The 18140-nt window shown below is 36.0% G+C and overlaps 1 protein-coding gene across 4 annotated transcripts in view; it reads left to right on the top strand.

Moving 5' to 3' along the window:
- The first annotated feature begins 12040 nt into the window (after positions 1-12040).
- Positions 12041-18140, top strand: part of LOC117327779 (forkhead box protein O-like) — a 31497-nt gene continuing 25397 nt past the window's right edge. For all 4 annotated transcript variants that reach the window (XR_004532728.1, XR_004532726.1, XR_004532727.1 and 1 more), the window contains exon 1: positions 12041-12605. Coding sequence is in view for 1 of the 4 variants with exons in the window: in XM_033884953.1 (XP_033740844.1) it covers positions 12258-12605 (348 nt within the window). In the remaining 3 variants the exon portion in view is untranslated. The remainder of the gene's footprint in view (positions 12606-18140) is intronic.

Raw genomic sequence — 18140 nt, forward strand, 5'->3', positions numbered from 1 at the left:
GTGTTGTGGAATGGTGTCTTATCTATGTTGTGGAATGCTGTCTAATTTGTGTTGGTGGAATGCTGTCTAATTTGTGTTGGTGGAATGGTGTATAACTTGTGCTGCTGGAATGGTGTCTAATTTGTGTTGTGTAACGGTGTCTAATCTATGTTGTGGAATGGCATCTAATCTATGTTGTGGAATGGTTTCTAATTTGTGTTGTGGAATGGTGTCTAATTTGTGTTGTGGAATGGTGTCTAATCTGTGTTGTGGAATGGTGTCTAATCTATGTTGTGGAATTGTGTCTAATCTATGTTGTGGAATGGTGTCTAATCTATGTTGTGGAATGGTGTCTAATCTATGTTGTGTAATGGTGTATAATCTGTGTTGTGTAATGGTATATAATCTGTGTTGTGTAATGGTGTATAATCTGTGTTGTGTAATGGTGTATAATTTGTGTTGTGGAATGGTGTCTAATCTATGTTGTGGAATGGTGTCTAATCTATGTTGTGGAATTGTGTCTAATCTGTGTTGTGGAATGGTGTCTAATTTGCGTTGTGTAACGGTGTTTAATCTGTGTTGTGGAATGGTGTCTGATTTCTCTCTGTGGGATCGTGTTTAATTTGTGGTGGTGGAATGGTGTCTAATCTATGATGCTGGAATGGTGAGTAGATTGTGTTGGCGGGGTGGTGTATTACCTGTGTTGTTAGAAGGGACGCTAATTCTTGTGGTGGAATAGGCTCTAATATGTGTTGGGGGAATGGTGCATATTTTTTTTGTCCAATTCACTTTGATGAATGGTGTCTAATTTGTTTCGATGGAACTTGGAATGGTGTCTTATTTGTTTCGATGGAGTTTGGAATGGTGTCCAATTGACTTTGATGAATGGTGTCTAATTTGTTTCGATGGAATGGTGTCTCATTTGTGTCAGTGGAATGATGTCTACTTTGTATTGGTGGTATGGTGTCTGTCAGTGGAATGTCTTATTTGTATTGGTGGTATGGTGTCTGTCAGTGGAATGATGTCTAATTTGTATTGGTGGTATGGTGTCTGTCGGTGGAATGATGTCTAATTTGTATTGGTGGTATGGTGTCTGTCAGTGGAATGATGTCTAATTTGTATTGGTGATATGGTGTCTGTCAGTGGAATGATGTCTAATTTGTATTGGTGGTATGGTGTCTGTCAGTGGAATGATGTCTAGTTTGTATTGGTGATATGGTGTCTGTCTGTGGAATGATGTCTAATTTGTATTGGTGGTATGGTGTCTGTCAGTGGAATGATGTCTAGTTTGTATTGGTGATATGGTGTCTGTCTGTGGAATGATGTCTAATTTGTATTGGTGATATGGTGTCTGTCAGTGGAATGATGTCTAATTTGTATTGGTGGTATGGTGTCTGTCAGTGGAATGATGTCTAGTTTGTATTGGTGATATGGTGTCTGTCTGTGGAATTATGTCTAATTTGTATTGGTGGTATGGTGTCTGTCAGTGGAATGATGTCTAGTTTGTATTGGTGGTATGGTGTCTGTCAGTGGAATTATGTCTAATTTGTATTGGTGGTATGGTGTCTGTCTGTGGAATTATGTCTAATTTGTATTGGTGGTATGGTGTCTGTCAGTGGAATGATGTCTAGTTTGTATTGGTGGTATGGTGTCTGTCTGTGGAATTATGTCTAATTTGTATTGGTGGTATGGTGTCTGTCAGTGGAATGATGTCTAATTTGTATTGGTGGTATGGTGTCTGTCAGTGGAATGATGTCTAATTTGTATTGGTGGTATGGTGTCTGTCAGTGGAATGATGTCTCATTTGTATTGGTGGTATGGTGTCTGTCAGTGGAATGATGTCTAATTTGTATTGGTGATATGGTGGCTGTCAGTGGAATGATGTCTTATTTGTGTCTGGGGAAATGGTGTCTGTGTTGATGGAATGATGTCTAATTTTTGTGTTTGCGGATTGGTGTCTTATTTTTAATTGTGAAATGGTTTCTTATCTGTGTCGCTGGTATGGTGCCTTATTTGTGCTTGAAATTGTTGTATTTGTGTCGGTGGAATGGTATTTAATTAATGTTGATGAATTGGTGCATATTTGATGTCGATAGGGTAGTGTCTTAACTGTTGGTAGATTGGTTTCTGCTTCATTTACATGATGCTGAGAAGTTTATCCTGTAAAAGAAGGACTAAGGCATTTCTTAGCCCGGAAAGAAATTTCGAGGAAGTATAATTGCTATCTACACTTCCAGAAAGTACGTGTTTCTTATTGTGGTATAGTATATCACACTGGTGAAGAGAAAAGCACCGGCTATTATTCAAAAGCCGGACTGTTGTCCCAAAGCCGGACTGTTGTCCAAAAGCCGGACTGTTGTCCCAAAGCCGGACTGTTGTCCCAAAGCCGGATTGTTGCCGAATTGTTGTTCCAAAGCCGAACTGTTGCTCTAAAGCCGGACTTTTGTCATATATTTGAGGTGCATTTTGCATTTGTGAATGTTTTCTGACATCGCGAATAGTCACATGGAATGTCGGATGAACTTGTTATTAACACTTGACCACTGATTTACATGTAGATACCCACAATCAAATTCAAACCTGAAACATGTTGCTGGGAACAGCGGACGAAATGGCAAATTGGACCTGTCTACTAAATGGACTCGCTCTCGAAATAGCCAAAATAGTGCTGCTTGTTCTATGATCACGGATTCATGTATTATGTAAAACAATTTTGCCTTTCACCAGCACGAAATAGAAATATACCAAGATAACACATACGTTTTGCTTTCAAATATCTAGTAGCTTAAAGTCGTAAAAACCGGTAAAAATACGATAGTGTCTTTTCAACTGAAGTAGCTAATGGAAAGTAAAACACGGGAAATGAAGGTAGTTACACGTCTATGGAAATGATATATCAGATGTTAATGTATAGGTGTTTATCACGTGTGTTGTAATCCTCGTATTGAAGGAGATACTAAACATGTTCTTTTTAAGTCCTTCTATTCTCTGAATTTATAGGGCCATGTACCTAAGAACTGGTCTCATTTGGTTAGTTTATATGGACGAGGTAGCACTCTAAAGTAAACAAGAAATGGAAAAAAAATGGTGAAAGAGCAGTGATCCAATATTTCCATAAAAAGGGTGTAACACCTAGGGATATTTATAATGATATGGTAGTAACACTAGGGAAAGCTGTCCCTTCATATGCTACAGTGAAACGGTGGGTGGCGGAATTTAAGCGCAGCCGATCGACATAGCCTTGAGGATAACCCCCATCCTAGAAAGCCTGTCAATGTTGCAACCCCAGAAATGGTCAATAAAGTTCATGATATTGTTATGACTGACAGACGAGTTACAAAAAGATAATTAGCCAGTAGAGTTGGCATTTCACAGGAAAGAGTACATTCCATTCTGACTGAGGATCTTACAATGAGAAAGCTTTCGGCCCGATGGGCACCAAGACTTCTGACAGTTGATCAGAAGCACACCAGGCTATCTTAACCTTTTTGAGGAAGATCCTGCCAACATAGATTAGTCACTATGGATGAAACATGGGTCCATCATTTTACCCCAGAGGCAAAACAACAATTAAAACAATGGAAGCACCCTGGCTCTCCCCGCCAAAGAAGCCAAAGACTGTTCCATCAGCTAGGAAGGTTATGGGCCCCCGGTTTTCTGGGATGCAGATGGTATTCTGCTGATAGATTATCTCCAAAGGGAAAAACAATCAATGGCACATACTATGCTTCACTTCTTAGTTAGTTCCGGGAAAATATTAAACTGTGGAAATATCACTAAAGGTGTGTTATTCCATCAGGGGCAATGCTCCTTTTCACAAATCTGCCATTGCCTTGGCTGCCATTGAAGATTGTAGCTTAAAATTGATTGACAATCCACCTTATTCACCTGATCTCGCTCCAATCAGACTTTCATCTAATTCATACTGAAAACAGCTATTTCAGGCAACCCGTTTTCGGTCCGATGATGATGTCGTACATGCAGTGGATGACTTTCTGAACAGATCAAAAAAGGAGTTCTATAAAAGTGGCATTTGAGGCCCTTAAACACCGCTGGCAAAAGTGTATAGATACTGAAGGGGGTTATGTTGAAAAATAATACAATGTCTGGCAAAATTCACATCCTTTAATATGAGCCTCACAACATACCAATCAGCCCTCGTATATTAGACTATAATCGATCTTTGACTTATAGTATAGGTGTTACCCGTATGTATGGTAAATGCAAGATTCAGACTAGAGTTGTGTACATACTAAACCATTGTCAGTTAACAGAAAACAGCACACACAAATCAAGCACTCCGTGTGAATAGCCAAAACAGGTTTCTAAAATACACTTGTTCTTGGCATTATTTTTATCTTTGGAAAAGCGGCATTATTGTGACTGTTTCGAGAGCGAGTCCATTTAGTAGATGGGTCCAATTTGCCATTTCGTGTGACTATTTGCGATGTCAGACAACATTCAGAAATGCAAAAACCACCTCGAATATATGACTAACTTTCACTTCCCTAAACATTTGTAGTCATTTATGACTACAGTGTGTGCTTTGCAGAACAACGGTTCGGCTTTGAAACAACAGTCCGGTGCTTTTCCCTTTACCAGTGTGATATGTTTAATACTTTGATATAACTCGTGACTTAGACCTAATCCGATATGATGCACGTTATAGTGGTATGATGTGTGTAGGTTATTGTAGTATGATGTGTGTAGGTTATTGTGGTATGATGTGTGTAGGTTATTGTGGTATGATGTGTGTAGGTTATTGTGGTATGATGTGTGTAGGTTATTGTGGTATGATGTGTGTAGGTTATTGTGGTATGATGTATGTAGGTTATTGTGGTATGATGTATGTAGGTTATTGTGGTATGATGTATGTAGGTTATTGTGGTATGATGTATGTAGGTTATTGTGGTATGATGTATGTAGGTTATTGTGGTATGATGTATGTAGGTTATTGTGGTACAATGTATGTAGGTTATTGTGGTATGATGTATGTAGGTTATTGTGGTATGATGTATGTAGGTTATTGTGGTATGATGTGTGTAGGTTATTGTGGTATGATGTGTGTAGGTTATTGTGGTATGATGTATGTAGGTTATTGTGGTATGATGTATGTAGGTTATTGTGGTATGATGTATGTAGGTTATTGTGGTATGATGTATGTAGGTTATTGTGGTATGATGTATGTAGGTTATTGTGGTATGATGTATGTAGGTTATTGTGGTATGATGTATGTAGGTTATTGTGGTATGATGTATGTAGGTTATTGTGGTATGATGTAGGTAGGTTATTGTGGTATGATTGTATGTAGGTGTATTGTGGTAATGTGTATGTCGGTTATTGTGGTACTGATGTATGTAGGTTATTATTGTGGTTCTGATGTATGTAGGTTTATTGTGGTATCATGTATGTAGGTTATTGTGGTACAATTGTATGTAGGTTATTGTGTTGTATGTCTATGTATGTAGGATGATCCTATTGTGGTATTGATGTAAGTCTGTCGGCTAATTGTGGTATGGATGTATGTAGGTTATTGTGTTACTGAGGTCTGTAGGTTATTGTCGGTATGATGTATGTAGGTTATTGTGTACATGATTATGTAGGTTATTGTGGTATGCTGTATGTAGGTTATTGTGGTCCAATGTATGTAGGTTATTGTGGTACTGATGTATGTAGGTTATTGTGGTACTGATGTCTGTAGGCTGATTGTGGTACTGATGTGTGTAGTTATTGTGGTCTAATGTCTGTAGGTTATTGTGGTACAATGTATGTAGGTTATTGTGTTACTAATTTAGTAGGTTATTTGTGGTATGATGTGATGTAGGTTATTGTGGGTACCGTATGGGATGTATGTTATTGTGGGTGATGATGTATGTAGGTTATTGTGTATGATGTGTGTAGGTTATTGTGGGTATGATGTGTGTCGGTTATTGTGGTAGATGTAGTGTAGGTTATGTAGGTATTATGTATGGAAGGTTATTGTGGTTAGGATGAGTAGGTTATTTGGTATGATGTATGTAGGTTATTGGGGTACGAGTATGTAGGTTATTTGGTATGATGTTGTAGGTTATTGTGGTATGATTGTATGTAGGTTATTGTGGTATGATGTGTGAGGTTATTGTGGTAGGATGTGTGTAGGTTATTGTTTGTATTATGTGTGTATAGGTTATTTGTGGTGATGTGTGTAGGTTAGTGTGGTCGATGTGTGTAGGTTATTGTGGTATGATTTATGTAGGTTATTGTGGTATGATGTGGTAGGTTAGTGTGGTACGATGTGTGTATGTTATTGTGGTATGATGTGTGTAGGTTAGTGTATGATGTATGTAGGTTCTTTATGTGGTTTTTGTTGTTATTTTTGGGTTGTTTTTTTTTATATTATGTATTTTGTGGTATGTGGTGGTTATTGGGGTTTTTTGTTTGGTTTTTTTTTTTTTTTTGATTGTGGTATGATGTATGTAGGTTATTGTGGTATGATGTATGTAGGTTATTGTGGTATGCTGTATGTAGGTTATTGTGGTATGAAGTATATTGGTTATTGTGGTATGATGTGGGTAGGTTATTGTGGTATGATGTATGTAGGTTATTGTGGTATTATGTATGTAGGTTATTGTGGTATGATGTATGTAGGTTATTGTGGTATGATGTATGTAGGTTATTGTGGTATGATGTATGTAGGTATGTGGTATATGTGTAGGTATGTGGTATGATGTATTGGTTATTGTGGTATGATGTATGTAGGTTATTGTGGTATGATGTATGTAGGTTATTGTGGTATGATGTATGTAGGTTATTGTGGTATGATGTGTGTAGGTTATTGTGGTATTATGTATATAAGTTATTGTTGGATGAAGTATATTGGTTATTGTGGTATGAAGTTTCTCGTAAATACATAACTATAAAGTTATTTTGTTGGTAAAACAAAACATAATATCACATTATTAATTTATTAGCCTGGAATATGATAAAGGTGGTAATTTTTTGTCGTTCATTACTTTATAGCGATTTGATCTCGAGTTAAATGGTCGGGCGGTTTCCCGTGTTAAATGTAATACTAAATAAATTATAATACCTTATCTTGTGGTGATCTTGTCACGGGACACAAAGTTTTGCAGGAACGCCCGATACTCCACGTAACATGACAGAGCTTGTTATATTGATATGTCATGTGTCAGATATGTTTGTATATTTTCCTCTGTCATGTTCATATTGTTAGGATAGTTAAGACCAGACGAGGTAGTAAAACAGAGAGAAGATGGCGCCTAAAGCTTTGGATTGGGCTGAGAATCGGGGTAGGGTATAGGGTGGGGATCACATAACCTGTGATGGTACGACGGTATCATACGTCATTATGACACGTTAACCAAATTAATGGCATTGTTAACGTGACGTCACTATGGAGTTGGGAAGTGTTGAGGAATTTAATTGGGAGTGGTTGTGTTTGTAGACAAGAATTATTTTTTTCATTCTCAGTATTGTGTGTCAAACTATATAGACGAACAGATACTGAGAGTGTTGGGGTGGGGGCAATGTACTTTAACGACAGGGGGATAGGTACAGATATTGATTAATATGACCTAGCCGATATCTTTGGAGATAATGGCTGTAAAAGAAACATTTAAAATTCCTATTTGAAACCATATATAGTGTCTCCATCCAGATTCAAATAAAAATGATTCGATATATAATGAAAAAGCTGGTCAGTGAAATCATTCGTGATTTATACCGAGCTCAACATTTTTCATACAGAATATACATGAAAACTGAATGATTTGAGATCAGGTTTGCAAACAGACAAGGCTAAAAATACAATACATTCTCTATCAATCTTGAGTATATACATATCATCGATATGACATACATATAAGAAATGCAATTCATGTCAGCTCAGGTAGAATTTTGCCGTATATATTGTATCATTTTTCAACATAATTCCCTTCAGTATCTATACACTTTTGGTGTTTCAGGGCCTCAATGCGACATTTATAGAACTCCTTTTCTAGGCTGTTCAGAAAGTCATCCATTGCATGTATGACGCCATCATCGGACAGAAAGTGGTTGCCTAAAATTGCTCTTTTCAGTTTTGGAAGTAGATGAAAGTCTGATGGAGCGAGATAGGAAGAATAAAGCAGATGCTCAATCAATTTAAAGCCACAATCGTGAGTGGCAGCCATGGCAGTGATAGACTTGTGAACAGGAGCATTGTCCTGATGGAATTACACACATTTAGTGAGCTTTCCGCGGCGCTTAAGTTTAATGTTTTCAAGTGACTGCCTCAGATTTGATTTAAACATATTTTATTGTATCATATTATATACCAGGGAATAGGGCACAAGTTATCAAACTTATATCAAGCCTTTCCCTACTGCCTCAGAAGTGAAGCATAGTATGTGTCATTGATTTTTTGTCCCTTTTGGAGATAATCTATCAGCAGAATACCATCTGCATCCCAGAAAACCGGGGGCCATAACCTTCCTAGCTGATTGAACAGTCTTTGCCTTCTTTGGAGGGGAGAGTCATAGTGCTTCGATTGTTGTTTGGCCTCTCGGGTAAAATGATGGACCCATATTTCATCCATAGTGACAAATCTCTGAAGCAAGTTGGCAGGATCTTCCTCAAAAAGGTTAAGATTAGCATGCGATAATGTGCGCCTGGTGCGCTTCCGATCAACCATCAGAATTCTTGGTACCTATCGGGCCGAAAGCTTTCTCATTGTAAGATCCTCGGTCTGAATGGAATGTACTTTTTTTCTGTGAAATGCCAACTATACTGGCTAATTATCTTTCTGTGAGTCGTCTGTCAGTCATAACAATATCATGAACTTTATTGACCATTTCTTGGGTTGCAACATTGACAGGCTTTCCAGGACGGGGGGGTCATCATCAAGGCTACGTCGATCGGCTGCACTTAAATTCCGCCACCCACCTTTTCACTGAAGCATATGAAGGGACCTCTTTCCCTGGTGTTGCTACCATATCATTATGGATATCCTTAGGTATTAAACCCTTTTTATACAAATATTGGATCACTGCTCTTTCACCGATTTTGTTCATTTTGCAATAGCCGCTTGTCTGGTTTAATTCAGAGTGCTACCTCGTCGATGTAAACTAACCAAATGAGACCAGTCCTTTGGTACACGGCCCTATATAGTCAGAGAATAGTAGGACGTCAACTTAACGTCACCATTTTGAAAGGAATGATCAGCGCAATTTAAGCGTTTTCTGCTGTTATTGGAGAATCTGTTCATGAAAAGCTAACGTCAAGTGAGTATTTTGTCAAAAACTAACCTGAATATTTCAGAAATACGGCAAAATTATCAATAGATATCTCCGCTTCGGTTGGGAAAAAAGTTTCAATGAGGTGAATACAAAGGTTCGCTCTGATAGTGAAATTTTCACTGCAAAATCTTCTATTTTCTCTGCTCATCGCTGCAGTGAAAAAAATGCAAGTTTTTCGTTTTTGACCAATCAGAGCGAACCTTTGTATTCACCTCATCGAAACCATTCAATATCAAATGTCAAGTTAACGTCGAGTAACGTCACAAAGAGATGACATCATTACTGATTCCCGCACTTTTTGACACTGTTAATTTTTCGATGTTTTTAATTTTGTTTTTAAGTATCTAAAATGCAATAAAAAGAAAATTGAATAGTTTCCCGTTAAATATAACATATATTTCACTCGTATGACAGAATATTTCAATATTATAATGTACAAAATAATATATTTTAATATAATAAAATATCGATATTCTGCCATGCTCGTGAAATATATATGTTATATTAAAAGGGAAACCACTAAATATCCTCTATATATTAAACGGGAAACCATTCAATTTTCTTTTTATTGCATTTTATATATACTATAAAAACAAAATTTAAACCATCGAAAAGTTAATTGTGTCAACTTCAAAGTGAGGGAATCAGTAACGTATTTCTTGGCGTCATCTCTTTGTGACGTTACTCCTCGTCAACTTGACGGCGCCATTCTGGAAGGACTGATCAACGCAATATTGAGCGTTTTTGCTGTTATCGGAGAATTTGTGCATGAACAGCTAACGTCAAGTGAGTATTTTGTCAAAAACTAGTCCACACATTTCAGAAATACAGCAAATTAACTAATTTATCTATCTTCGCTTCGACTGGAAAAATCGGCAAGTTTCAATGAGATGAATACAAAGGTTCATTCTGATTAGTTAAAAACAGAAAACTTATATTTTCACTGCAAAATCTTATATTTTCACTGCTCATCGCTGCAGTGAAAATATAAGTTTTGTTAGTTCGATAGATTTCTATGTTTCACTGGCAAAAATGCAATAAAACGTATATTTCACTCGTGTGACAGAATATCCTCGATATTCTGTTATACTCGGGAAATATATGTTACATTAAACGGGAAACCATTCAATATCTTCTATATGATTGTAAGAAACAAAAAACGCACATATGAACCAATACGATGTACTGTATAAAGTGAAGAAATGCTTAAGACTATTAAAATCCAAAGCTGAAGAGATACAAGCACATGGAAGTGATCCGATGCTCTATTTGAATTTTCTGCCCGTCTCATTATTAATCAAAACGTTTTTAAATCAAATGTCTATTGTTTGTTTTTTTTACAAGATCTGATGACTATGTAAAAGACTATTTTAAGGTCACCTGATAATAACCCTGAAAAGACGAAAGGACGAGAATTAAGATATTTGATTTTCGTCTTTTCGGGGCGAAAAGTCGAAATAACGAAATGGCACAAATCAACCACGGTTGTAAATATTTATCTATTGTGAAAATGTATTGATTGTGTTTTTGTACATAAAACTGCATGTGTGATTGTATATCAAACATACAAAACAGGATTTACTATGGTGGCATATTTCTGCCATCGTGTTGCCGACTAACGACTTAAAGATGTCGACACATTTCCGAGAGGATGTCAACATCACAAAGAAATATGCCGACATAAACCGAAAAATATGTCGACTTATTAGCTTAATTGCCGAGATAATAACGTCGTGATAATTATCTAGGAAGTCTGAAACTTGGCTTTATATCCTACGATGGCAGATATCTGCCATCGGTTTCCTAGATAATTATCACGGCAATATTATCTCGATAAGTAAACTATTTAGTTGACATATTTTCCGGTTTATGTCGGCATATTTTTGATGATGTCGACATCTTCTCAAAAAGATATCGACATATTTAAGTCGTTAGTCGGCAACTCGATGGCAGAAATATGCCCTAGCCTATAAATATTTTATTAACAAAAACTTGAATCATCGTGCAAAAAATTGTAAATTCCTAATCACTTTTCGATATTTGTTCAGTTATAATTTGAATTTAATATGTATATTTTAAAACAGTGAAGTACATAAAAATTAATGTACATGTATGATGAATAATGAATTTAATTAATACCTCGCTGGGAGGGCTAACCCCATTGCACGCGCTTCGAAAACTCTTGCTGTGTTACATTGTCCAAAACTTGTTCTTTATATTAATTTCATGTGCCATTTTTTTTTTTTAATTTTGTACTGAACAAACATGTTCAAATTAAAATATCTTTAAAAATCTATGTCATATATCACACAAATCTGTTTCTACATTTGTATATTGTTTATGTTTTATCTATTTGTATTCGTTTTGTATCTGTGCATGTCTTTCACTGTTTGAGTCGGTTTTAATAGCACTATAGAGCTAATGCTGATTTGCTATAATATGTACCGACTATAAATAAAATTTTATTTGGTTTGATTTGATTCGTGCCAATTACATTTGACATTTGTATTTGTTTCTGCGCCGTTGAAGTAGATAGAATTGGACCTACATTATTTATCCGGTCAAAACCATCGTTTCGAAATATTTTTCGGCAGTTTTTATTAGAAAATACCAACAACACTCCACAAAACCATCTTAAACAGACAGCTCAGACAGCCAGGTTAATGTGCTATTTCCTTTTTGATAATCAAGGCCGGCAACCCCTGTTCTAATGTGCGCAAAGATCTATTGCGCAGAATATGCAAATCACCCGTGACAACAAATACGTCATCAGGTGCCCCCTATGTATGCAGCTACTAGCCGAGGTCTACCTGTCAATGTTTTGATTGTGATACATGTGTGGATGAAGGCAATGGAAGCTGTCATGGATTATATTCTGAAGACGTTGTGATTTTGGATTACTCTCTTATCAATGATACGGTGTGGAGATACATCGATAATACGAAAGTGCAGTAAATCTGCTTGATTTCTGGCGTTCTCCCTGTGGCTCGCTTTGGATCCAAAATGGACGCACAACCAGAAATAGATCCGAACTTCGAGCCACAAACGAGAGCCAGGAGCAACACTTGGCCTTGCAGGCCACGTGAACCGATTAACGATACACAAAGTTCACCAGCATCTGACGAATGTGCGTCAGAAAATGCAATAAAACAGGAAAATGTGACCTTAAACAAGAAGACATCATCTCGGCGTAATGCGTGGGGAAATCTCTCGTATGCTGACCTAATTACGAAAGCTATACAAAGTTCGACTGAACAGCGACTTACACTGTCACAAATTTACGACTGGATGGTCCAAAATGTACCATACTTTAAAGATAAAGGAGACAACACAAGTTCGGCAGGTTGGAAGGTGAGTTTGAAACGTGACATGTGCCAGTAGTGGCTGTTCAGCTCGAGCTGACAGAAATCGTATCACCATCGAGTAGTATGTGTACTGCTTACATCGATTTGTTTTGGTAAGGAAAACCACGTGGTTGGCAAGCTACACATTTCTTATCTCGGCGCCTACATTTGATGTTACAAGTTATAACATTCTGTGAATCTATTTATTACTATTTTTCTGGAGAGTAGTATCGTGTAGCCTAATGTTTTGATTTGTGAAGGGGGCGTGGTCATTGTTGATTATATTGATGGACATGTTCGCTTGCAACACGTGCATACGCCCCTTGCATTCACAATATTACAACATTGCAGGTTATGATGACCATATATAGTATATGTATTTATAAAGGTTCTTGCAGAAAACTAATGCCATTGTCACCAATATTTATCACGCTGCAGTTGATTCAATCATTAATTTGTGTTTCACTATTAAACATAATACACAGGTGTATAGCACTGCCTGTATAGCACAAATGGAATTAAATAAACATATTTATCCTGCAACTGCCACCGCATTGTCGGAATATACCCACCATATATATTTTTGCTGTATACGGCAATAACAGCTGTATTTTGGAATCTTAGCACGTGCGTCAAATCGACTGATCATGACCTACTTCCAAGTGAAACACTTTTTAAAAGCCGAACATATTTGGATCATTGTTGATGCTGTTTGACTTCAAAATGATTATTTTTGATAACTTTTGCAGGATAAATAGAATACATGGTCAGTGTCTTAAAATTTAAAGACAAAAGTGGCTTGCCAAGGCTCACCACTTTTGTCTTTTTTTCCCCTTGCCAAAATACAGCTTATATTTTAAGACACTGACCATTTATTCTCTATATATGAAATTTCTGAGAAACAACAAAATGCATGCAGTTTCTGTAAAAAAAAAGCTCAAAGTGATCATTTTCATTTGTTTGTTAATTTACTGAATATGTTATTCTTTGAGATTGAAAGATTCTACTCTTGTACAAAGCAACATGTATATATACCACAACTCATTTAATTTGGTTCCACACATTATCTTTAGAATATGACAATTATTATTAAAAAACAAGCGATTCAGAGCCACCATATGCATCGATATCTATTGAGTGAACATGTTGATGTCTTCACTTTGTCATGACATATCAAATGTAAATTATATTACTGCTATTGATTTTGATTAGTGCTGTGTATCGCAAGGGTAGTGACGATACAATACCTATCGCGATACTTGCTGTTTTGACTTATAACCAGACCATGTAGTTTGCTCTATTTTCTTCATCTGTTTTGATATATCATGTTTCATTTACCTTGCATCATGATTTTTGTTTTCAGTGTGCAGAAAAAAAGTCAGAAAAAAATAGAAATATTGTTGTCATTCTTTTATTGAGGTTTCATTGTGTTGATCATCTTCGAAACCCAACATTTTCAACTACTGAAAACGGTCTCAAATCTTGGACGAACAATTCGGCAATGGACTTTGTAAACATTTTGGCTTGGTTACTGTCCTGCTTAAGTTTTTTATTGCTATCAAACATTGTTTTTATTGACTGTGCCTGTGGTGCCAATTCCTTCTCGGAGGCATGTTAAATTGTTGTCTCCTACCTGGTGTTATAACCCCATGGTGCCGCTGTTGACATGTTTGCCGTATTTCCCTAATACTTTAACTTGTTTCTGCATTCACTGCAAATCACAACTGACTTGTCAGTCTCCCATGTTGCCCTATCGTCACTTTTAAAGGCACGGAACTTAAAGAACTGCCAACACGAGGCCTTAAACGCCGTTGGTGGCGAGACCAGTTTTTCCCGAACATCATGATCAGCCATGTTTGTTTGAGTTGTGAATGAAAGTACATCATTGGTTTAAAACCACTGTCAAAGGGCGGTAACTCTTTCAGAATTTTAAGATATCACGATACCATCAGCGAATGCGACAATGCATCGGTGCACTGGCTACGATAAGATTCATAGATGCACCAGTGAATCATTACACCTCTAATTTTGATACTTTAAATCAATTTCTATAACCAAGATATTTAAGATAACCTTTTGAACATTAATTAACTGACCCATTTGGTCCTGTGAGTCTTGAAGTTGTTATCTTATATCTTAACCCTGACCATATGCATGTTTGTAGGGGTCTCGGGTCAGAATGTGTACTGTATATATGCAATATAAGTTGTGAATGAGATGTATTTATAAAGAAACCATATCTTCCATTTGAGATCAGAGACAGTTGAGTGTACATGTATTATAAAAACAAGACTTGATTAGGGCAGCCATGGAAAATCTAAACATCCATCTTTCTTAAACAAAAAATGGTGCTGAAATAGAATATTAACTCAATATAGAAAACATGTGGAGGGAATATATATATATATATTATACTATGTACTATGTAGCTTGTTTTATGTGATATTCAAATTTGCAGTTTAATTTCAATCTGAAGTTGAATGATTGATGATCGACATGAGACTGCTATGTTAAAGAAAGAAGTTATCTCCCTGCAACTAATTGTAGTCAAATATTATAATTACTGTATGTCAGAGGTGTTGAACTGAATGTGTGATTGTCTTTAAATATATACATAATGGTGCGTATATTATGGAATGAGTCTACTGCAGTGTTCTTTTAGCAATCAGGAACCTATATATAGCTTATCAGGATAACTGGGTGAGATTTAAGCATTTTGTACTAGAGTACCCCAACAGAGAGCTTGAGCTCAGGTTTGTCTAGAAAATGGGTTCAAATGTACCAGCTGGGTATCACATAACTAGAGCAGAGGCAAGGAGGGCATATTCCATATTTAATTACTTAAGGATATTTTATTATAATTAGCAATTATGGCCAAATAATGAAATAAAATTATATTATAAAATTTCTTATTTTACAACATTCTTTGATCATGTTCCACCTCTGAGTATATGTCTCCTCATGCAAATTTTATAGACATGAATAATGTTATGTGGATGGTGAGAATTGTTTCCCGATGCGACATGCATTATTTTAAATTCTGGTATCATAAACTTTAAATGCAGACGCACAGTTATATGGGATCAAGCAAAACTTTTCAGAGTTATAATTATCCAATGTGAAGATCCAGCCCCAAATTTCATACAAATGCTGCATAGGATTATGCTGCTGCAGACCCTGTTAATAGTAACAAAATATTTTGGCCAAATTAGTGCAAACCTATATGTATATAAAAAATAGGTCAAGATCATTTGCCCAGAAACCAATTTTGTAGCACTCTATCCAGGTATCTTGTACGTTAATTTACATATTGGTCTAGTGGTAGGACACACACATCTATAAGACCAAAGGGATGTTTGTTCCAGTCCTTGGGATAGGCACTGTGCAATGGATAATTGATCGGAAGAGGTCATCCGATTTTGCCGATTAATCAATTGCAAAAATCTCATCCGATTTCAATCACTAATTGAAGTGTTCATATTGATATGAGTAAATAATGATTGACTCATATATTCGTATACATGTAATAACTGTATAGGTAAAACTGAAATTTAACATGTTAACAATCACATACTTATTAGATCAGACTGTCACAGGCTCCTGCACATTATATTGGAATGCATAGTTCTACATTGACCTTTGGTTGTGACCTCAACATGTCAGTTGCACTGATCAACTTATGTACATTAATTACCATACAACGAACTCTAGTATCATTGCACTTGATGATATAATATGGTGCTTTATAATTGTACAAGTATAATGTACATTCAAGATGTGGTACTATATTATATAATTTATTAAAAGCTCACCTACCCCTATAAGTGCACTCAAGACTTTTTTCAGGAAAGTGGGTGTGCTAATTGAAACATAGAAGTTCCTTACCTCACTGATCTGCCAATATACATAATATACTTCTATCTTTTAATTATAACCTAGGTATGTATAGGAATATGTATGGTCTACGAAATTTTTTTTTCCATGCTGTAAGTTTTCTCTCTACATGTGTTTTTAAGCACACCTCTTTTGTGTTTTATAAAGCACACAGTGTGCTTATTTGGTCGAATAACAATGTAACAGTTACTGAATTTATGCCCTATAGATATCTGAAATATGAACCTATAATATAACCATACTCAGGTTCTGGAAATATGCTATGTAACTTATAGTGAAGTCATGATCATCAGCTGCATTTTGGACGTAGCTTACTGATATAGAACTAAGGAAGCTGGATTAGAATTAAGTAATAATCAAAGTAATTTATTTACAACATCATGAATTGATTACACAATTTATACGCTGATTTACTTAGTCATGTCTGTTCTTTCTACTATCTGGCTATAGTTGGACTACTTACACAGTTTTAGCAGGCATGCATGCATGTTTTCATATGATCTAGCTATTCAACAGTGCGAAAAAATCCAAGGCCTATATATAGATATGAATATAAATATAAGTTGAAATCCGTCAAATCTCTTCTATAATATTAAAGATATATATACATGCACTGAAAATGTAAACAAATTGTTATCAGAACCTGTACATGTATTCCTACTGCATGGAAAGATTAGATTAGTTATATGGATTGGATCAGCTAATATTTATTTAACATCTATTATTTAAGTTTAACCTGAAGGCATTCTGTACACAATACACATTGGTACATATATATAGCTATTGAAGTAATTGCTAATGATATAGTTAACATTGTACCTGTATAGTACAGCACATTGAAATTAACACACACATGTATACACATGTACATTGGATGTGGTAGTGGGAAGTGACAGAAATTTGAATTTCTGCCAAATCTGTTTCTATTGCATAACTGTTCTTAGCCACTGAGCATTAATAATAGGGGCAGTGGGATAGGGTCTCCTATATATGTGTGTGTGTGATCTAGGCTAGTTAAGCTGTATACCAACTCCTCGCATATTTAATGTAGGTTTGTACAGACATACAGAACTTAAACCATATAAAAGTCTGCAATAATTTCAATGGAGTATAATGATACCTGTTAATCACTGAGTTAGGTTTATATATAAGGTTATATTTTATTGTAATAGCTATAGGGTAGTGTCACAATTAGGGCTGAATGTTGCCACAGATCACAATATATTATATATACTACAGTCACTTCCTGATGTCTGTCAGGGAACAAAAACAAACACCTTACAAGAAGTCTTAAACTGTATTTCATCTCATCTTGATAATATTCAACAAAAAGAAGTTTTAATGTTTCTGACCAGAAGGCTATAAGTCATTTCTCAAAACTGGATTAATGATCAGGTACACTGAGTTTATAGCTTCCAGATTCATGTATAAAATCCAGGAAAGTCATCACAAAATACACAAACTGTTCAAACGAAACTTGTTATGACAACATTTAGAGGTCAATCCAACACAAATAACAACAATAAGAGGTCGATCCAACACAACATTCAGCAGCAGTCTTAGTGTGACTGGCAAAAGACTGTTATGTTTTACTCGTGTGAAATGCATGCTCAGATATAATGACCATCCAACAAACTTCCCCATCTTT

This window comes from Pecten maximus, chromosome 5 (assembly GCF_902652985.1).
Source record: "Pecten maximus chromosome 5, xPecMax1.1, whole genome shotgun sequence".
Lineage (NCBI taxonomy): Eukaryota > Metazoa > Mollusca > Bivalvia > Pectinida > Pectinidae > Pecten > Pecten maximus.